Genomic DNA, 23,806 nt, shown 5'->3' with positions numbered 1-23,806 from the left:
ATGCTTTCATTTAAAACAAAACCCAAAAAACACCACAAAGAAAACCCACACAAACAAGAACCACAAACAAAAAGCAAATAGGTAAAAAAAACAAAAACAAAAACCAAGGTAACTTTAAAGTAAAGACAGAATACACTTACCATATGTACGTGGCCACAGATCATCAACCCCACATTCTTGGTGAAAGCATGGACAAGGTGAAGCAAAGCTGGACGTGCATTTGGAGCACCTGTCATAATTAAGCACTGAGGTCTAGAATTGTGAATTGATGAGAAGAAAAAAAAGGTTGGAATTCATTTTATCTAGAGTTGTGGGGTTTTTTTAATTAACAGAAAGAAGTTTCTTCCAAACATTGGCCATAAGAACATAATTGTCACTGGAGAGGTAGTAACCTCATCTAGTTTTGCAAGATCATGTTAAATAAAGATCACTTTTTCCACAATTGTCAGCAGACCTATGATTAATTGGTTCCAAACTTAGAATCCCAATAAATCTGAAAATTTACACATTTTAAAAGATCAGAAACAGATTTTAGACAAGACTAGGTCAGAGGGATGAATTTCTTCTCCCATTTTTAAGTCACATCCCTTTGCATTTTCTAGCTTAGCTTCTTCTGTGCCCAACAGAAAAACTGTAATCATACGCTTTTTTTAAATTACTATCATTCAAAAGGCGGAGCCAAATAACTGCAAGTAAGTTATTCTACACAACTTTCTAATCAATTTTAAAAAATGAAGTGTCCAGACTTCAGAACTCATTTCAGAAAATAATTTTTCACATCATAAGAATCACCTAAAGTCATCTGTCTCATTCTCTATAGCATCTCCAGTTCATTTTCCATATTAGAATCATAGAATAGAATCACAGAATCATTTAAGTTGGAAAAGACCTTTAAGATCATCAAGTCCAACCATAAACCTAACACTGCCAAGTCCACCACTAAACCATGTCCTTAAGTGCCACATCTACACATCTTTTAAATACCTCCAGGGACAGTGACTCAACCACTTCCCTGGGCAGACCGTTCCAACACTTGACAACCGTTTCAGTGAAGAAATTCTTCCTCATATCCAATCTAAACCTCCCCTGGCGCAACTTGAGGCCGTTTCCTCTTGTCCTATCGCTTGTTACTTGGGAGAAGAGACCAACACCCACCTCGCTACAACCTCCTTTCAGGTGGTTGTAGAGAGCAGTGAGGTCTCCCCTCAGCCTTCTTTTCTCCAGGCTAAACTACCCCTGTTCCCTCAGCCGCTCCTCATAAGACTTGTGCTCTAGACCCTTCACCAGCTTCAATGCTCTTCGCTGGATGCACTCCAGGACCTCAATGTCTTTCTCATAGCGAGGGGCCCAAAACTGAACACAGTATTTGAGGTGCGGCCTCACCAGTGCTGAGTACAGGTGGACAATCACCTCCCTAGTCCTGCTGGCCGCACTATTTCTGTTACAAGCCAGGATGCTATTGGCCTTCTTGGCCACCTGGGCATACTGCTGGCTCATATTCAGCCAGCTGTCGACCAACACCCCCAGGTCCTTTTCCAACAGGCAGCTTTCCAGCCACTCTTCCCCAAGCCTGTAGAGTTGCCTGGGGTTGTTGTGACCCAAGTGCAGGACCCGGCACTTAGCTGTGTTGAACCTCGTACAACTGGCCCCGGCCCATTGGTCCAGCCTGTCCAGATCCCTCTGTAAAACCTTCCTACCCTCAAACAGATCAACACTCCTGCCCAACTTGTTGTCATCTGCAAACTCTTTTTATAAACAAACAAACAAAAAAAATATTGAACTGCTCTGGTTTAAAATGTATCTCTAGAACTCAAAACATTTGTTACCATAGGTTAGAAACCAGTATCAGGCCAAAAATAGTTCTCCTAAAGCCACTGTGCTAAAAACCAGCTTACATTAGGATCTGTATCTCCTTAGGATAACAATTGAAGAAGTTTAAAACTCAGAAAGCTATATACTAGCTTCCCAAACAAAAGAGCTGAAGTACTTCCAATGCAATCCTAAACACATACAGTAAATGAATGCTCTGCTGATCAGTATCAGCACAAGCAGAAAGTCACACTTGGTAAGAATTTTCCTATAAAGCTTGTTTCTATATTGAAGTTTGCAACCCAAAATAGAGTCACAGCAGACAGAAGCAAGGTTGCAACACTAATCACAGTTAGGTACTGCAAATTATTTAATGCCAGCCTTTAGATTTGCATTAGGGAAAGTTTGAAAATTGCTGCTCTTGATACATAAGCAATAAACAAGCTTCTGAATGTAGACTGTTTTTTCCTGTGAACAATGCAGTTTTACGTAATAGGTAATACAATGTTTGTAAATAAATCAGAGATTTTGATGTCACATTAGGACTTACGACTTCAGAAAGAACGGTTTCATAATTAAACTTCAAGTTTTGTGGTTTATACCTACAACAGCCAACTCTTTTCAGTTTGGAATTGGAAAGCCCATTAATACTCATATTAATACATATGTAATTTAGTTTTACTGTCATATTCTTTGAGGTTGTGCTGGTACCTATCATGACTGTTTGACACATCTAATTTCATCTGTATGTATACAACATAGACATTTTAAGTACCTGTCCTGTACTTCTTCAAGGAAATTTAGTCACTTCCAAGAGAGGCTAGGCGTCAGATTTGGAGTATTTTCCCAACTGACAGGAAATACCATAGATCTTTTCTTTGAAAAACTGTGCTGCTGCCAGGTTCTGCATTCTGGACTTAACCTCAGAGAATGGCACCTTTATCAAGAATCTCTCCCTGAACTCACTCCTTATTAAATTCTGCCCTAAGTACACAACGTCTCTCTTCATACACAACAGATTTTAGTAGCTAGCTTCTCTTGCTAATATGCTGAGCATAATAGAATAATACACTTCTTACAGCTGCAAGGGATGATGGAGATTTGCTAGACTAAGTATCAACACTATAAATCCTGTGCTGGGCATAGGCAGCATGTAGGAGGTAACTGCTCTATTTGAAAAGAGACAGGTCAACAGAACCTCCATCTTTGGAAATACTCAAACTTGACTGGATATGGCCCTGAGCAATCTGATATAACATCAAAGTTGGATCTAACTTTGCAGCTGGATCTATGGTGAGTCAGTTGATTGGGGGATTAGATAAGACCACATGATAAAGTCATGTTCAATCTATGATTCTATTTATTTGGAGGAATTAGTTTAAGTCAGTACTTTTTGTTAAAAATTTTTGAAGCATCTTTCTTCTGGAATAAGCTATTGTAGAAAAGTGGCATAAATACTATAGAATAGAAAACTGCCTCTTTGAGTAGGACCTTCCTGGGTAGCCATGCTGGCAGACAGCAAACTAGTTCTCTTCTTCAGTTGTGTGAAAAACACTCGTGTAGCCTGTTTGCCATTACTGGAGCGCAATGAGAGAATATGTCTAATGTGAAATAGCTGGTGTTGAGGCCAACATCCACAGCATACACATCTTGGGGATTTTAGGTTAGATCAGTTTTATCTCAAGCACATGGACTGACTGCTCATCACCAGTTTGGAGCATATCTTCCAATTCAGTTTCATCAAAGAACACCACAATTCACAGTTCATGATTCAAACCATGAGGCAGCTAACAATAAGCTGGCATAATCCATAGACTTGCTTCTAAAATGCACTCTTAATCAGTAATAAAATGCTAATGTACATACGTCCAGAGGATGTCCCTGGTGGTGAAATTCAAAGTTGCTATAACCCACAGGAGATGAAACCATGGTAGCAAACATCGCTACAGTACCCTACTGAATACATAGAAGTAACTTCCTATGTCTTTAATATTAACTGTTACCTGAAGTTTTTCACGTGATCTTCCACTCCTGAGAGCCGAATAGAATGCTGTAGTGCATTCAAGTAAGTCAAAGCTTGTGTTGAGGATCCCCAGTTCACATCTATTGGAAGATTTGCAGTATTTTATTTAAAGCTGTTCATTGTAAAACTACATGATAACAAAATGAATGTCGAATGCCAACTGAAAACACAGAAGACTTAAGCTACATCTCGGTACATTCTACACAGTACTAGCCAACAAACCCTACAGCTAAATAGGCAATTCCATTTAAAGATAACATTTCTGTAGAAGTTTTAGCAAACAAATTAGAGTTTTACAATTATAGGAAGAAAGAATTGAGGTTTTTTTCCCCCAACATTTCAAATATTGTGACAACTTCAGAGTCAAAAAAAATAACACTTCAGGAAAAAATGCCGTGCTTAGTTATTTTATATCACAGGAAAGGAAAAAGTAATCTCAAAACATTGCCTAAACAAAGTCAAATACTTTCAGTAAAAACCTGCTAGATTAAGCAGTTCCTTTTAGATTATTGTTTTTATAAGGAAATGAAAGATCCCAGTATCCTCTCTGTTCGTACCCATATACATCTTTTGATAGCTACAATAAATTTATAACCCAAGTACTTCATAATCTTCATAGCCTAGGATGTAGGGCTTTCCTTATTTTCAACTTCAGGAACACTTTTTGGTTCAGTTCTGCTCCATCTTGCACTTACAATCATACAGTGCTCTTAGAAGAAGGAAGAAAGTGTGTTGTTCATAGCTATAGGAATGGTTTACTAAAAAAACAACCACCACTGAAATCCCTTTTCAATTTGGAAAGGTAAGGGAGTATCCTCTTTCACTTCCCATCAAAACATAACATGCTTTCTCACTGCCTTTGTTGCTGCAACTCAAGCTCTTTCAATATGCACCTTTTCCTCTAATTTTCATTCAGATGTTTATGTCTAAGTGCAAGGCACGCATCTTGATAATTTGGGAAAAGGGGGAACAATAGCAGTGACTATGCAGGCATAATGAAATTTCATTACAACCAAAAAGCCTGAAACAGAAGTTTGAACTAGTTGGCTAAACAGAAATAAGTTCTCTTTTTTTTTTTTTTCCCCTAAAGGTCATCACTTTTTCCCTTCTTCTACATCCCTCTTCCCCCCACTACAACCCAAAGAAGCCCCTATACATACCTGGTTTCTTGTAAGTGACATAAATGTAGAGTCCAAGGACTATGACATAAGTTAGAAGTGCTGCCCACCAATTAATGACAAACATCACAATGCAGCACAGAATAGCTCCAACAAGAGAAATCCACATATTGTAGTATTTGAAAGCAGGGCGCCAACCTAGTCAAAATATAATTTGGAGGATAGAAAAGAGGGAGGAAATTAATTTAATCACTACTCCCAAGAGAAGGAAGGCACTATTCCTCTTTTCCTTCCCTAGTGTTCTGCACCACATTTCATGTGAATGTGTGACAGTTTCAGTAATGTAAAAAATAAAGACTTTGGCACATTTATGCTTTCAATTTTCCAACACCTTTCAAATGAATTTGCATCTTTCTTACATAGATATGTAAATGTTCCTAATTTTGCCCTCTAAAAGCATATCTCAAAGGAAAGTTTGAAGATGCTTGTGCCAGTATGTCTATTGAATCAGGCTACAGGAACCTCTGGCAATAGCTTGCCTGACAATTGATTTTTGCTTTCAAAGGTAGTATAACATGAATCATCATCTCGTGACTCGGTCTCTCACAAACCACTAACTGTTTCTAGTTGTCTATTTTTACTATTTTCACATGGCCAGAAATTTTCACCACATGAAAAGGAAAAGGACAGATATATCCAAGGAGAACTTGAGTATGTCAAAATACTGGACTGTCACTGGTTTACATCCTTATTTGTCACAAGTTTATCCGAAATCAGATAAATACACACGCACACCCCCGCTAACACACCCAAGATTAACAAGTGCATTAAACATAGTACTGTTGTGTAAACAGTTACGCACATGCTCTGGCAAAATAATGGTATCTACCAGTTCAGCAACTTAAGAAGCTTTTGAGGGCATTATTTCACTACAAATGCATAGTGGACTGGGTATGGTATACATGTGTTCTGCAAGTACTGTGTTTTGGCTTACTTCTATAATCTAACTAGCCTTCCACACCAAAGGCTATAAAAATATGGCGATACCACCTGCAATTCCAGCTTCTGCTGGACTGGAAGATGAAACATATTAACAGAGAAATCCAAAGAAGACAAAAGGGTGGTTCTTGAATGCCAGATACTGAATTAGCAAGAAAGTTTTCTTCAAGAGTTTCTGAATAAACACTGAATTATCTTGTGTTCCCTCAGCAAAGATGACAAAATTAGTAGCTCCCAAGCTCTACTGGATCACGCAGTCCTCAAAATTTCAGAAGACCCAAGTACACACCATATTATGCTTGTAATTCAGATGCGTCATGAGAGTCAAATATATGTTTAGTAACTAGATTAAACTAAACATTCATTTTTATTAATACCTTTTAGATTATATTTATGCATAAAGAAATTGCATGCTAAACTGTCACCCCCAAAATGTAGTTCCTACCTGGAGATTTTGCAAGAGAAGCATGGAATACAGAGAAGTTAATCAAGGCATATGAGGCCAAGAAGAAGTTAGAAATAATTGGGGCAATGACGTTCAGTTCAGCTGTAAAACCAAAAACAAAGCAGGCTGTTATGAAAGATATCATCCAATGGCTTTGTAGATTCCAGAGTAAAAAAAATCTGCTACAAACAACCTTATTTTCTGATGTACTCTAAGGAGAAGCAGTTTGTCCTTTCTGTTCAATAGACAGAGCTATTATCTTAATGGTCTCTTATTTACTAAGGTATCTTCTAATAGTCAGGAAGTGTAACATTCAGTTTTGAAAATATACACATTTTTCAGCACTACCAAGTGTTCCAGGACTGCCACTTTTTTGAAGCACTACACACTTTCTCAAAATAATTCATTGAGAAAATTTCTTTCCCACCATGGCTTGATCAAACAATGCACTAATACACTGGGTTCCAGAGAATGTCAGAAGCAGTAGGCAGAGCATTAATACATCTGCAGCACATCTCTAGCTCAATTCTCAAACAGCAAAGAACAAGATACTAATAAATTTAAGAGACAATCAACTATGGTGAATGGCAACAGCAGACAAAGTTAGTGTGAGCAATGTGACAAACATGTTCATCTGCCTGCAGTTTAAAAGTTGCATCAATGGTACTAGTATAGTGCATTATTACAGACCAATACCATCACAACAGTGATGAGTACACCCTCTTTAGTGAAAGAGATGGAAGAACCCGATGCTTTCCTTTCCTTGAGGCAGCATGGTACAAAACATTTATATGTGTACTCTCACCATCAAAAAAAAGTGATCAAAATGCACAATGTGCCATGTTAGTCTCCAAGTTTCTACTTGTTGTAATCAAGTTTCCAGTCAGCATGCTGCAGTAGGGGCATCACGGGTATATCTGTGCCTTAAGCAGATTTGGGGGAAAGATGAAAGAGCAAACTGGGAAAAGAAGTTTAAAAGCACTGGTACAGGATTCATGGATGGACACAGCACAATTAGTTTGCTATCGACACAGAACACATGTAATTCTACCTAGACTACCTTTACTTCCAGCAACAGCAGCATCAACACTCATCTCTACTGTTTGTAACTTAACAGAAAAACACACTTTAAAAAGTATTGTTCATGCAAGTTTGCCGTTTACTGAAGCTGTTTGTAGTTATTAAAAATCTGAGATAAACTTTCATATTAACAAGATATAACATCTCTCTACCTCAAGCAAAAGATGTATTTTTATTGATTGATAGTATCTAAAGACAGATACCTGCAGTTATTAAGAAAAGTGCAGTATTGCTACAGTTCAATTCGAATTTATTGCAGTTCTAGACAGAGTTGTATCTAGAAGATAGGAGAAAGTAACCCTCAAAATAAACAGATTTAGAATGCTGGCTTAGAATTAAGCTGTGCATTAGACCTCTAGGACACTGTCATCAAGTCATGATATGGAATAGAATGCTTTGTAAAGGACAAAAGGATATTGAAATTTATTATAATTTCAAACTAACCAATTAGTATGAATCCAAGAGCAATTAAAAATGTTAGAAGATATCCTCTCAGTGGTTCATTGTTCTTCCCATAGCCTTTAGCAAACATCTGAAATCCTGGATAAATGTTGTCCTTGCACAAAGCCTAAGAAAAAATAAAATTCAAGAGTCAGCATGCATTTTGTTCAAAATGTATCCTTACTCATGCTTACTAATACTGTCTTCCACTGCATATTATCTTCCTGAAAGAAGAAGGTTTATAGCCACCATGTACTAATTCTATTTTCAATTGTCTTTGCATCTTGACATTTTGCATTTCCAATATTCTACCCTCCAGTAATTTCTATCTATAAGAACAAGCTTTGCTCTTCTGTAAGTAATTGACTATTTTACTTTACTGGTGTCTTACAATCACAAAGAGTCTTTCTTTGGAGATGATGTTTTCTCAGAAAGTGGAAACTTTGCCCAATGTATACACTAGTTCTCTGCATCAATACTTGTGCTTCTATTCCGCAAAAAAAATCCCTTCTATGTTTAACTCCCTACTGAACTTCTGGGAAAGAAGGTCATTAGAGGACACTGAAGTTTCACCCAATTAAAGAGAACTTGTAAGACAAAGAATGAGATTACATGGTTAAAAAGAAGGTAAAGCAAAATACATTCAGGAACACCAACAAAATCAATGTAAATTATTTACGCGAGAACCGGCACACAATTATTTTCATAATGTATTCTCTGACGATTAACATTCCACAGCTACAGGTTCTACTTCATGCTGTCTCCTTCTATGATTACTTTGAGAAATGAACTAATCTGTTATCTTTGTATGTGCTCCACTGTTACAACAAAAAATATCTAAAGGAGTTTGTAGATTCCTGTAATGTTAGTTACACCACAACTAATTTCTGAACTAACCAGAAACACATGAGATCTGGAACAAATTATAGTCTAGCTACAATTACTAACAGTAACACACTGTTTTCCCATTCTAAGCAACAGGTAAATATTAGATCAATCTACTGATGTCAACTGGTATGAATCACAATGGCACTATGTCAGAGTCCCCTTCCAAAAATTCTGATTCAAAAGTTAATTGAAATTATTCTTTAAAAGATTATGGTTTTGCGTCCATACTTACCTGGAAGATCTTAGGTGCACTCACAAGAGATGCTAATGCAGAAGACAGGGTGGCTGAAAAAATACCTGCAGAAATCAGTGGTGCAAATCCTGATACCATGCTCATCACCTGAAAGCAAAATAATTATTTTTTTGAAAGAATATGAAAAAGTATACTATATGAATGGATGGCAACATTAACTACACAAACAGAAAAATAAAATACTATGTACCCTCCACTTAAAAGCTGTTTGCATATCATGCATTCATACCAATGAATGAACTAGGGACAAATCAGGGGATATAAATGGATCCTAATTTCAGAACAAGAGAATGTGGCTTTTCACACTATATGTAGTCCAACCATGTAATTCTCAGGTCAAAACAATCAACAGTGAAAGTCTCCATGGGCTCATAAGAGGATTAAAAATAAGTCATGGAAGAAAAATACATTGGAATTTGTTACATATTTTGACTAGCCTACCGCTGAATAACATGGTCTCAGAAAGCCCAAGTGACAAAACAACTGAAATTGTGGAATATCTTGGGAAAGCTGACTGTTTTTCTCAACATCTCCATCACTCTAAGTTAGGCTTGTTTCCCATTCAAAACCACAAGGACAGCACAAAATTCCTTCCTATCTCCCCAAGTTCACATCCTAGGACATCTTTGTAACCCCAGTGAGTGAAATACAATATGCAATTCTTGGCAGACTGAATGACTACAAAATAATGCTCAGCAAGCTAAGTGTAAAAGAACAATGTTGATAAGACATTAAAAAAAAAAATCCCAAAGTAAAACCAAAGCAGTTTGTCTAATTGTCATATAGCCTAAAGACCCTCTTCCACCATTCTACTGATTACTTCCATACTACAGCTGCATCCAGCCTCACATGTATCAAGTGAATTAAGATACAGAACTATGTATCTGAAAAACAATCATGGTTTAATAGAGTACTTTTCTTTATGAAACAAAAGCCTAAGCTGCTTGAAGACAGCCAGCGTTTAAGAATTTGATACCATCTTCAAAAAACTTATGTTTTTTGTCCACGGACCAAACCCAGCACAGTGCCTTTCAAGCACAACCTGTCAGAATGAGGTTCTGCATCATTTGCACTGATTACTTGCCTTTGTCATCCTGGCAACCTCACCTAGAGTACCAGGAAAGGGACTGAAGGAAGGCAAGAAAGATCATGCAGAAGTGTCCAGTTTTTAACTTACTGTCACCTGAAGTTGTAAAATCTAGCTGTCTAAAGCAATCTTACTAGGTAGGACTGCTCTCGGAAAAAATATACAGGTGACTGATGAAGTTTTACTCATATTCCTAGGGCTAAACTAATGACAAAATTTAGCATTTTTTCAAGATCAGACTGACAAAGACTGCTGGGTCTCTCAAACAGTCAACTGAATCTCTACGCTACATCAGGTTTCATTGGTCAGTTCAAGGCATGCCTTGCCTAAAAAGAGGAATTAAATAATTGCAGGTGCATAAGATGAAAAGTGAAGTAGCTGTCATAGCAGTGTAATGAATGAAGGAGAATTTCCTGAAGCATATTTGTAGTTAACAACAAAAAAAAGTAGGACAGGCCTTTATTCATCTATGACTAAAACTAATGACACATACATTAAGCTATCCCTCCTACACCCAGGTTTAAGTTAGTTCTATGATCAACACAAAAAGTTAATTGTAAATGCCAGTTTGTAATAACCCTACATTATATTTCTATGAGAGAAGTTAAGGGTGTAAATGCTTTACTGACAAATATTTTAGAAAGCAACCTTTGCTATAGCAACACAATAAACAGGCATAGAATAATCTTTATAGAAGCAGTATGAAAATTTTCTTCCTTGCAAGGATGGCCTGAACAATCTTCCCTGGAAGGACTTCTTATTGAAAGAATGGTACAAGTCTCCACCACTTTTCTTCCCATCAGATTTTAAACATTGTTACTTTGAGGCCTTAACTTTACTACACTTGCATCAACTTCTTGCAATTTAGTTCTTACAATATGCTCAGATTTTACATTCTCTTTCTAGGTTCTGTTCATTGCCTCCATTTATTTACATGATCTATTTTTGAATATTATATCTGGTTTATAAATGAGAGAAATCTGAGTAAGATGTATGCAGATGTTTGTCCATTTTAAAAGCTAGTTAAGTTAGGACTTAGTTTACTAATGTAAGAGACATTAGGAAGCTGCTTCTAAGCTAGGGGAACAAAAGGGGAATCAGTTCCAGCAGAACCAGTATGCCATGGTGTTAAACATCCCTCCCTCCCTCCATCCCCCCGCCAACATACACACCATAATCCAAACTTCATGACCACAAAACCAAGGAGCCCACATATGCAGTTAGCTATCGCACTGAAATTTTGATCCTTGAAAGAACACACAGAATTGGAAGGACAGATATCTAGTAAGAATTGCCCTGTTACCACTGGTGTGATGGGATAGATATATAGTTACTGCTGATAAGGGACTCATTTTGTTCCCTTGGCATTTACCGTTTAGACAGTTTCTTACATTTCAAACATTTGGGGTAATGAAATATTGTATTTTGACTACAGTTTCAGTTCTTTGGTCCAGCCACTGTGGAGCAGAAAAAAATGCCACATGAAAACAAGCAGCAGCTTCTTTAGATTTTTATAATTAATATGGACAAAGCATTGTTCAACTCCCCCTTCCCCTAACTTTTTTCAAATGTTTTACAGCTGCCTTCCTTTGTAGGAGGAATGTTTTAGCAGAACGTTTACACTGTTTGTGGAATGGAGTTTGATGCTACTTTCAACTTTCATCCAAAGTTGACCAAATTCTGCATTTAAATTACCCAAAGCTATAACTTATTCTAGGGAAGTTCCAGGCTGAGGCTACAGAGCCCAAAACAAATTTCTGAAGTTACTCTTGTACCACATGACAGCCTGGGCACAGAAATGTCACTGACACTGAACAGAGAAATGTCTGAAGCCTGTGAGGACCTGCAATTCATTTGCGTTGACTACAACAGAAACTGAAGATGGTCTTTCTATGCAAGTCTGACTAAGGCTGTCTCACCAGCTGTTCTCATTTTAAGTTTCTTAGCATCATCTAAGCTTTCCACATGTAAATCATACTAAAAGTCATCCATTTGTTGCCTAAACACATTCAAAACCTGAGCTGCCTAAGCACAAACTTCTTTGCCAAAAGAACTGAATGCAGCACAAAGTGTACCGAAGCGATAAAGTCATCAGGCCGTGCACACGAGTAAGCTGACACTTTCAACCTTGGAACCTACATGCTTACAAGCTGTAAGACAAATACAACAATCTCCGCTTACTTTGGAGATTAATTTATTTTTGTGAAGTATTTGTTCTCAGTTATTTAACCTACAGAAAGAAGTTACATTTGTATGAAGAGCTTGAGAAGTACACAAGCCTGGAGTCCCCTCCACACACATGCTGTGACTTGCAGATAAAAAAAAAAATTCTCTCCTTATAGCTACCATTCAGAACTACTAAGTTCAGGGCAGTTCAGTTAGAAAATGGCCAACAGTTTATCTACAGGTAGACAGTCTCTCATGCAAACAATTTCCTTCTGACATCTGAGAAAACAGAATCAGACTCTTCTCAGACATGCGCAGCAAAAGCTGTGAGGATGAGAAAAAAAAAAACAAATAGCAATGGAAAGTCCAACTAGGTATTAGAAAAACAAAACCCCACAGAGAAGGTGGCAAAACACTGCAGCAGGTTGCCCAGAGATGCTGTGCAATCTCCATGACAGAGTTTTCAAAATCCCAACAAAAAGGGGGGCGTACGGGGCAATGCATTCTCTGTGCAGCCCCTGGCATTGAAAGGGAATTTCTATTCCCAAATTTTTCTATTTGGAACCCACTAGTTTTTCCACAGAGAGAAGCAAGAATAATTTGGGAGACAGAAGTACTCTTTAGACCAAATGGTAAGAAACTAGAACATTAATGACTAACTTACTAGAAGTACAAGCAACATTTATGGTAAGCAACCTTACCGAAGTTATGACTTCAAGAAAAAGATACAATCAGAGGAAAACAGTTCTACGCTATTCTCAGCTGTACATTTGATGATATACTGGGTTCTTTCGAGCTTAAACAAATGAGGAAAGTCATCAGCTTTTGCAGAATAATTATTCCCACAAGAGCAATTCTGAAATGTTTCTAATACAGACTTTTTCTAAACCAGAACAAAGTAACACCACACACATACTCAAATTATTCCACTATAAAAATGTATTTTACTCTAATAGAATCTGCACTGCAACATTATTTCAGCATGTACAAAATAGGTTTTCCACCCAGCTTTGCAGGTAAGGCTGTCAGCCTAATATTTAAGTAGTACACATAAAAAGTACATGTACCACACGTACTTCTGATAAAACCCACAAGCCAGACACCTTTTTCGTTATTGGATTTCAGCTTAATCTCTAGCCAACTTTCTGTACACCAATTAGAAAAAATTAGGGCAAAGATGGGCTACCACAAAGCAAGTTTAAGAAAACTGGCAATAAATATGTTTTCCTTGGTCTCTTTCAAACCCTTACCGATAGTTCCTGGACATCCCAATTACTTGTGAAGTAAAAGTTGAAGACTATGAATTACCCCATGACTTCTAGAGGATTTTTAAACACAGTAACATCAGGTTTTATGAAAATTCACAACATTCTTACCATTAAAGAGGATACTGTGACAAATATGTAAAACATTCTTAAAAAGTCAGCATATTTTCTAAGAAACTTAAAAAATTAAGGCACAAGTTATTGACAGAGGCTACCTACGATTACTATGCATCACTACTGAACAATGAGTACTTCTATCCACATCACTGAATCATGACATTCAGGTATCTGAAGACAGAAAGTTGCAGTCCCACCACCTGACCTAAGCAGTTTACTCAGAAGATGAGTAAATATTGATACCATCTGTGTATAACATCCAAGAGTTTTTAACATAGTTACGTTGCTGTTCTACATACTATCTAGAGTGTACCACTTAACTATTCCAGATAAACCTTATATTTATGGAGAGAGCCATTTTTAGCCTATGATTTTTCTTAATATGCAATTCAAAAAAAAGAAGAAACACAAAAGCCAGAAAACAGGTTTAGGAGAGAGTTTTATACCTGGAAATTGTTCATCAGCCCATACTGACACCCTGTCTGACAGGATGAGAAATCATAGTTTAATTTGCAAGCTGCAGTAGTGCAATTTGTCAGCTCGGAGACAATGGTGTTATTAATGTTCCCTGTGGCATCTCGAACAACACAGGAACCTAGGGTGGACACAATCACAAGAAAAGGCATTAACAGACTGAACCTGAACTTAAGGATATGTGTCAAACTCAATTCCCTTTTTACATAAGCATATTCTCACAGAGCAACATTAAAATATGGCATTTACATTTTTAATACATTTATGTATTAAGCGCATCTTCACTGTGAAGAACAAATACAAACAAGCGAACTAACTGCTCTCTTGACTGAGATTATCTCCATTTTTTTAATAAATCTGAGTCTAATAAGAAAGGAAAGTTTTAGCACAGAGGAACACAATGTTAATAGACTTGCAAAAGTTTAACAGCACAATTTTAGCTGAACATATTATTTCTCTGAATCATGAGTTTACGCACAGCTCTTTAATTGAAGTTAGTATTATGCACCATCACTTGATTTAATAGTTTCTCTTTTTGTCAATTTTCCCAGAGGAATGCATTTTTGTAGTGTATGTACAGATGTATGTAGACAGGTGTGCACAGTGTTGCAGTTATTTCTTTTCCAGTTAATATGGCTCAGACATTCAAAAAAATTAAGTAGTTTGTCATGAAAGCCTGTTGCAAGCCATTTTCCCAAAGCTTAAACAAGCCACCTCCTATGTGACTGTGGTATTTTAAGGTGGTTTCTTGGTGAAAAACAAAGCCATACAGTCCCATTCCTACCACATTTTTTATAATTAAGTTTATCACTTAAACTGCTGTCTTCAATTCATCTATGATTATTTGTAATTTCACTGGTCAAGAAAATGCTGAAGAAACAGCATTTCAGCCCTTAAGTACTAAGAAAAACTAAAAAGTACTAAAAAGCCCGCAAGTCTTCAACGTTTTTTGTCTCAAAGGACAAAACAAACTAGAGCAGACTAAGTATTATTTAAAATTCTATGGTTTAATAGCTGAGGTAGTCAAATTGTTTGGACACCAGCAAATATTTCCAGGAACAGGAATTAAATAAGTAGTGGGGAAGAGATGAAGGAAGTCTACAGAGCAGTAGCCAATAGAATTCCCTTAATTTTGTCTTTTAGGAACTTGAATGACACGGAGGTCCTGGGAACAGAACCATGTGACTACCGAGAACCTGAATTAATTACTTACAAAATAAGAAGGAGGGCACAGATGTGCTGCAAGCTTAAGTTTAAGTTTCTCCAATAACAATCCCTGTTACCTATGTAATTTGTCTCTCTTTTATTGGGGAAAATGAATTCCTAAATATCTATACCATATTTAGATTGCTTCTGAGCCGTTAGAACTTGACTAACAGTCCACAATAACACCTGGTCCTGGTACGTGGACATTACTTAATCCTTCCACTTTTCAGATTTTTTAGTTACTTATTAGGCCCAACTGGTTAAATTTCAGTAAGAGTTTCCTATATTGATCACCTGTCTTATGCTTTTGTTGTGGGTATGTGGAGGGGCTGGGGGTTTTTTTTGTTGTTGTTCTGTTTTAAATGGGATCAAAACCTCTGTATGAAGTTCTTTCTCTTCCACTACGCAAGTATTTGCCCCAGCCACTCAAGCAGTATATAATGGATGTGACAATATACTTACTAGTTGAACTATTTGTAGGTAACATTTTATTGGTAATAGATTGCAGTGGCAGACCCATTAAGTTGAGCAACCCATTAAATAGCTAGAGTGCACTTTCACAGCCCTCCTCTTCCTCATTCCCTTTTTCATAGTTCAGATCCAACTGGCTGGCAGGCCTTTCACACACGGAGTCAAAGTACAACAGAAAGGGACAATGACACTATGAACAATCTTAATGTGAGTCTTACTATGAGAGAATGCAGAACAGAAGCCAGCTAGGCAGACTCCATTCTCAGCAGAAGATACTTAGGTATAAGTAAGAGTCCAGATATTTTATTTAACACTCATTCAGAAAAGTTTTATTTATTTATAAGATTCTGGCAACATTTTTCCTAAGAACCTCTAGGTCTTCTTTCCTGTAAAAACAGGATTTCACCTTTTCAGAGGTATTTATAAGCAGGTTCCTGCCAAAGTCAAATAAACTTTTGCCATGCTATAAGCCCGAGAAGGTTAACAGACCATCTATATCAAGTTATCTCCTAACTACATGCAACCAGCAAGAATTCCAGAGATACTACCCTAGTCCTTCAGACTGCAGTTGAGAGTGCTGAATTTCTCCAGTGCTAGAGTTAGGCTCTTATTAATTAGTTTTACTTCCCTGTGTACAGAAAGCATGTCTTAACCCTACTCAAAAGCTTGGGTTTTTTATTAGAGCTTCCCTTGTTTTTAAAGCAGTAACTGTTGTTCTTTGAAATATGCCTTTCAAGAATTTGATATAAAAGTTGCTTATGCAATCTTCATCCTGCCACCTGCACATCTGCATTAGTGCCTTGCTAAAATATGGAACTGCACACTTTCTCCTCACAGCTGTTATCTTTTTGAAATAGGTTGCCTAGCTCTAGGAGTAGGACTAGCAATTTTCCTCTTCTAAGCCTTCTTTACTCAGTTTCTTAACCCTCTTACTTACTACAGAGCATGCAAATATTGACCTAAATTCAGAACATCATACTCCCCTTCAGACATGACTACTCAGTGACATTTACTAGCCCCTTCAAAGTTTTAATGACTTGCTTATCACTACGCTGGAAACTTACAGTGAGGAGTAGTGTGTGGAGAAAGGAATAGAAGCATTTGTCCAATTCCTGATCCAATGCCTCAAAAAAAGCTAAGCTTCACTCATGTCATGATCTCTAACTTCTGCAATAGCCTTTTCTAACTAGCAGAATTCTAAGTGTAAGTTGTAGGAGGCAACTAAGGCAGGACATTTCTGATGCATCAAACAATTTCATGTTCAGTCGGTTTTGCAAACTGTTCCTTTCACAATATGAAAAATTAGATGTTTCATGTTTGAAAGATGATCAAAGTATTCCATTAACAAATGAATATTAGTGAGCATTTTGCTCTCACGTGGGTTCAAATTCTAAAGTATTCAAATTTGGTAGCAGAGGTCTATGTAGTCAACCTAATTAGGAAATAAGTGTAGGTCACTACGCTGCACAAAGCACAATCACTACAGAGCAACTATTTGGCAGAGCTACAGTACAATGTTAGCCAACAGAGGCAGACTAGCAAGATTGGTATCTTTGGAAAGGAAGTATTCATTAGTGGTAAGATCAATGGTACTCTTATAAATGAGAATTTCATTCAAAAGGCAGCACAACTAAGATAAAGCAAGGTCTTTCATATAAGAAAACTGATTACTGCTGCCACAAACTAATTTATGTGACACAAATAAAAACATTTCCAATCATAGGCAAGAAATAAGTGAGATACGATTACAATCTTACTTCTTAAGGTTACTAGAATAGAATTATTTTATGGGTGGGAAAAACCTGGTTCACTGTTGGTGCTCTAGAGCAAAACTGATATAGAGAGCATCAAACTCTAAGGCAACTTCTACAGAGAATTTCAAACCACTGTGGGGCGGGGAAGACTGGGAAGAGAGGTTATACAAGACTCAGATCAGTCTGTGATTGTTTCTCCTCTTTCCACATGAAAATAAAGCTACAGACAATGTTTCAGAACATGACAACACTTCTGAAAGTGGGCTGGCCAGATGAAGGTACTACTCACTCTCTTCCCTCTACTGGGGAATTACTGGTCACGCATCCTCACCAAAGAGCTGTTTGATCATCCCACAATTCACTTCAGGTAAGTAGCTGACTACCATCATCTTCAAACCAATACAGGTGTTTGTTCAGTATTTTCTGAAAACACACTTTTCTAATCCAGGGATTATCCTACTGCTAAATTGTAAATCTTTTAACATACATAACTGCAACAAATGAGGAAACATCTGTATGAAGTCTTTTGTCATCTTTAGTCTGAAGCAGTCACTAGTCTTAGGGAAATATCACTCACTTCAGGTAATTATAAAACCAGCTGAAAATTGAACCTCCAACAATAAAAATTAGAGGCCTCTGGCTATTACTTTCCCATGCATGAATGTCAATTACATAATGACTTTATGTAATGAATTACGTAAACCGCATCAAAACAGACCCTCAGAATGAATGTGAAAGGATAAAGTTAAAAACATTCTCTATTTACCTACAGATACTGCAATTCCTACGTAAACCAATGTAGTAATTAAGATGGCCAACAGCGTTCCTTTAGGTATGGCTGACTGAGGATCCTGAAAGAAAAATGTCAGCGGACAGTGATGACGGAGATAAATGTACACTCAGTGTTTGTGAACAATATTTGCTAATTCGCTACTCACCGCAAGATCACCTGAGATATTTGCACCAGCAAGTATGCCAGTTGCAGCAGGGAAGAAAATAGCAAATACAGAAAAGAAAGTTTCCTCTTGTCGGAAATCTGGTCCAAAATTCTCCATAAATATTTCAGCTGTAGAAAAAGATTTAAGTCTATCAATATTCATATAGAAGCTACAGTATTAGCCCATTCCAGCCATTATTAGCTCCATGAAAAAGCTGAAAGTCACAGCTGTATGACCTTCTTAAAATTAAGCATAGAACATTTAAGTCCTAATTCATCACTTCAACTCAAAATAAAAGTCAACACAGTAAACTTAAATAGCCTTTAAAACCAGAAAAAGTACTTATAGTATCATCGAGCTTTTTTAAATTTACTATAATCGATATGAAGCAGGCAGGACCAAGTTTTGGCCCAATAGCTTTAAGGAACAAAACTGCAGAAGTTTGAAAGAATCAGGAAAAAAAATCTCTATAGTTAAATAGGACTATAAGCTATTTTAGATGTTTAACTTAATTGTAACAGCACGTCTCCTCTTTGCAAAGATATTGTTTACAATACTAACTGTTCCAACATACCTTTATAACCAAAGAAACCTTTAGGCTTCTTGCTATCCAAAGGAATGAATGTTCCTATGACAAAGTCTCCAATAGCAAGTATGAGGATCACCAGTAAGACTATCTGTGCCTGAAACATAATGATTGCAGTCAGACAGAAGAACTTGCTCTTTTTCAGTTTCAAGTTTTGATGTTGTATCCTAAAATGTAAATATTTACTTTATTCCAAATTCAGCTTAGTCTTCTCAGTTTGTTTTCCACAAATAAATAAGGCAAGCTGGAGAGAACATGTACCAGGATTTTTAATAAGGAAATAGGAGTAATTTGTAAGTTTAACGTCCATTCAAAAGAGAATTTATTACCGTACCTCTCAAAGTTATGCCTTTAAAGACAAAATACTTAGAAGAACTATTTTCTCTGTAAGCCTTCCATAAGGAATGGATTTGAGTAGATTGAAATTCACAAGAAAAGAGCTAAATACACACAAATGCCAGGAGCGTTGCCTTATTAACTGTGATCATAATGCTTTGCCTTATACTTCAGTATGTGTATTTACTTTACTAAGAATTTTATTACATCAGGAATCAAACAGCTTTTGTTTGCTATTTTATGCAATGGACCAGATTACTTTATTACATTCTCATGTTCTCAACCTTTATTTATGAAATTGAATTGCAGACTACCACAATTACTTGTTAATTTCTAGTTTTCTTGATACTTTTTTCATTACAACCTAGATTTTTAGCCACTGTTCAATAAAACCATTATAAACCCTACACTTCAAACAAGTGCTTTAAACCATCCAACACCTCAAAAGTGTGAGTAGAGATAAATGTAGGCATTGAAGAGACAGTTCAGGTATTACATTTAAATAAGCAACCACACTGCCCTGTTATCTTTTGTGTTATTTGATTCCTTACAAAGGCATATGCCAGTGGCTCAGAGGAAGCTATTCATAGTTTGACTTTTTTTCAGGCCCAAGATCAGAACTTAATATGCAATAGCACTGTGGCATTGCTGATTGTTACAAAACAAAGTTTTCAGTTCACACAGCCTCGCAAGTAAACAGGGTAGTATAGCAATAAACAGAGCATGACAGCCAAGAGCAGAGTTAGAAGACCACCTGAAGAAACCAGTCTGTGCATTGTATTTAGATCTCTCCTTTGCCAAGCCTACAGAATAGGTGAGAGGTGTGAGGATGCAGCTGGGTGCTTACAGAAGTCTTCAATAAGCCTACAGAATTCAACGTGAAGTTACCACAGAGCATTTGCCACAAGTGGATTTATCTATTAACAAACCCAGGCTTCTCCCTGAAGTTAAGAGCATTTTCTGAATATCTTCCTTACATTCAAAAGTCTCAGACAAAGAATGGGCTTCTAAGACTTCAACACAAGGAGCTGAGTGGTAAGAGATCACAAACTCTGGAAAAGTCGATTTTTAAGCAGGCTTCCCTGGAATCTCAGTCTTTCTTAGCTTTTAGATCTACTTCAATGACATTATTATAGATTCCCCTTGTCCCATTTTCCAAGGCATTCTGTAAGTCATGGGGAAGGCATCAGAGAACACCATAGATACTATAATCAGGAGGGAAGTATTAGTGTTTTGCTATGCCAAGCTCTATGTTAACCCACATGCTTGTTTGGCAGGTTCAGTTGCTTACCATTGCTCCTACTTGCCTTCTTCCATGATGCAGCAACCAAGCCAACAAGCCTTGATTTTTGCATTGAGCACAGGATTTTTGAAAGCTACCTATTTCCTAATAAGGATGATGCTGCAGTGATACCACAGTTAAGGTTTGATACAGAAACGTTAAACAGCAGGGGTATTTCTATGCTAGCTATTGTTATAGAATTGCTCGTGTTACAGAGCAAAGCAAGGTATTGTGACTTTAAGTGACAGCGGCCAGAGGGTTAATAACAACTAACACATTCAAAGGAAAAACTGAACGGTTGAGATTAAGGAGGACAGTATTGCTCGAAGTCGGGTCCATAAAGATACCACTACAAATTGAAGTTACAGACAGTGAAGGACTACCTGAGAAAGGTAAGCAATTTTTACAGAAGCATGCTGTTCGATTTAAAAGTACATGCCAAAGTCAATTTCTGTAGATTCTTTTTTTCCCTGTGGTAGATCCAAGTAATGTACTTGATCTTCACTTCCTTTTTCTACGATCCCTATTTCTAGGGCTGGAAGCAACAATGAGCAACAACCATTTTGATAATTAATATCATCATCATCTTGATGCAGGAGCATAAGAAAATGTTACACCACTTACATGAAGAAGCTCCTTCAGTTGCCTCTGACTGCAGAAAATAGGAGCTATTGCGAACAAAATATCAAATGGGAAGGGAGACCAAGTGAGGCTCTTAATTATTTTTGAGCACACTATGGACGGATATTCAGAAAAAGCCTACCAGGTGCAGGAAACACTGAGCAAGCTACACTGCCTAGTAATGCAGAGCAGAAAACTAGTAAGGCAACCTTTATATTACGGTATCCTAGGATCTGCACGTGTTTGTTTCCACAATCAGAGTTGACCTAAGACTGTGCAGCCACAACAAGATGAGGGAAGTAGGTTCCCCCTCCTACACATTCATCACCACCAATGTTCACAACCTTCCTCAATGCTAGGCCTAGTGACTGCATCACACTGTTTGGCTGTTTCCAAGTGAAAACAAAACCAGAAGAGAGTTGAAGGGAAGGTAAGAATACTGGTTTTGAGTTAGCAGAAACTACACAACTTTAGATTGGCTTCAGCTCCAGCCCTCTATTTACCATCCACAGAGCTCATCTGAAGTTCCCAGTGAGGGAAAATTCCCATGCTAATGCTCTTACCTTTCCTTGTTGTGCTGTAGTCGCCCAGAAGAGGGCAATACCGTTAACCTGCTTGACAGTGTCATTAAGAGTAGATTATGCTGGTTTTTAGGTTGTCATAGATGCTTAAGCTTCCAGTGGAGCAAAGTCGTCTAAGGTCTGAAATGCTGCCCAGACCTGCACATGCTAGTGCTAGACAAAGAGCTATTACATAAAAACTGTCCACTGACTTGTAACATACCATACATGCAATATTGAGTGCACTAAATATATTAAAAAATAAACCAAACAGCTGATGTAGAAAATGGAGTCAAAATTATGAAGCAGAGAATAAAAGAAAAAGTGACAGTTCCTTACTTTTGCTTCCCATTCCATTCCAGCAACGGAAATACCCAGCAATATAACCACTGTGATAGCCCCTATGATTCTGATATCATTCATTTCATCAACCATCAATGTCCCATTTTCCTAAAAAAACAAACAAACAAAAAAATAGTCATATACTTTATCAAGTACTTATCTTCCCTACTGCAGAATAGCATTTTATTGACTGTAATTTACTAATAGAGTTAACCTCTATACCACAAATTTACTCATTTTAAATTCCCTGTATGGACACAAGTAATTTGGTTTTTGCCTTGCTTTAAATCACTGAATCTTCTAAATGGAAATGATCATTCCTATTCATAGCCCATTCCCAGAGAGAATGGCCTGTCTTCAACTGCCAGAGAATTAGATTAATTAGCAAGGCAACTGCTACCACCTTGCACCTATACATGTGTTTTACTTGTTGTTCACTATTACTCTTAATTCTTTTAATGTATTCCAAACTTCCTCCCACCTACAAAAAGTATGGTCGAGTTCTTCTCAGTATTACATTTAATCAAAAAATCCAACAGACAAATAATACTTGGTTGTGTTTAACTTAAGGAATTGTTTTTAATAAGCAGAACTCCTTTGAAAATGAGCTTAATATAAACAACTGTCACTTACAAGAAACAGTTCACTAGTAAGAAGTGATCTTAGGGAAGTGATCATGACCCTGTACTCCGCACTGGTGAAGCCGCACCTTGAATACTGTGTTCAGTTTTCGGCCCCTCACTACAAGAAGGACGTCAAGGTGTTAGAGCATGTCCAGAGAAGGGCAACGAGGCTGGTGAAGGGTCTGGAGAACAAATCTTATGAGGAGCGGCTGAGGGAACGGGGGTTGTTTAGCCTGGAGAAAAGGAGGCTGAGGGGAGACCTCATCGCTCTCTACAACTACCTGGAAGGAGGCTGTAGCGAGGTGGGTGTTGGTCTCTTCTCCCAAGTAACTGGCGATAGGACGAGAGGAAATGGCCTCAAGTTGCACCAGGGGAGGTTTAGATTGGACGTGAGGAAAAATTTCTTTACTGAAAGAGTGGTTAAACATTGGAACAGGCTGCCCAGGGAAGTGGTTGAGTCACCATCCCTGGAAGTATTTAAAAGACGTGTAGATGAGGCGCTTAGGGACATGGTTTAGTGGGCATGGTGGTGTTGGGTTGACGGTTGGACTTGATGATCTTGGAGGTCTCTTCCAACCTTAATGATTCTATGATTCTAAGAATCTCAGCATTAACGACTTATGATTCTGCATCATGTACCTGATGCAGAAGGTATCTCAACACTCTTCTTCTCAACAGCCAGTTTGGACTTTACCACAAATTATACAATTTATTTTTTCAGGTAGATAAACAGTGTGGGAAGTTTCCATTTGACACCATTAATAATTTGTTTTTTACCAAAAAGCTACTTAATTACAGTAGTATTTTACTGATGTATCAGTAGCAACCTTGTACCTCATTCCATGTTTTTGAACCGGTCAGGGCAACCCCTGCTATCAACACAGGCTGGGGGATGAAGGGATTGAGAGCAGCCCTGCCGAGA

General features: G+C 37.5%; 1 protein-coding gene across 1 annotated transcript in view; it reads right to left on the bottom strand.

The window, feature by feature from the left end:
• Positions 1 to 23,806, bottom strand: part of SLC12A2 (solute carrier family 12 (sodium/potassium/chloride transporter), member 2) — a 66,938-nt gene that overhangs the window by 17,110 nt on the left and 26,022 nt on the right. The window contains exons 7-17 of the mRNA XM_009319697.1: positions 22,259 to 22,369; positions 19,109 to 19,217; positions 18,535 to 18,662; positions 18,363 to 18,447; positions 14,138 to 14,286; positions 9,036 to 9,143; positions 7,919 to 8,042; positions 6,395 to 6,496; positions 4,993 to 5,148; positions 3,813 to 3,912; positions 141 to 252 (exon numbers count right to left, since the gene is read on the bottom strand). Of these exons, the coding sequence (XP_009317972.1) occupies positions 141 to 252; positions 3,813 to 3,912; positions 4,993 to 5,148; positions 6,395 to 6,496; positions 7,919 to 8,042; positions 9,036 to 9,143; positions 14,138 to 14,286; positions 18,363 to 18,447; positions 18,535 to 18,662; positions 19,109 to 19,217; positions 22,259 to 22,369 (1,284 nt within the window). The remainder of the gene's footprint in view (positions 1 to 140; positions 253 to 3,812; positions 3,913 to 4,992; positions 5,149 to 6,394; positions 6,497 to 7,918; positions 8,043 to 9,035; positions 9,144 to 14,137; positions 14,287 to 18,362; positions 18,448 to 18,534; positions 18,663 to 19,108; positions 19,218 to 22,258; positions 22,370 to 23,806) is intronic.

The sequence above is a fragment of the Pygoscelis adeliae genome, unplaced genomic scaffold, assembly GCF_000699105.1.
Source record: "Pygoscelis adeliae isolate BGI_AS28 unplaced genomic scaffold, ASM69910v1 Scaffold110, whole genome shotgun sequence".
Classification (NCBI taxonomy): Eukaryota; Metazoa; Chordata; class Aves; order Sphenisciformes; family Spheniscidae; genus Pygoscelis; species Pygoscelis adeliae.
This window is presented reverse-complemented; position numbering and strand designations above follow the sequence as displayed.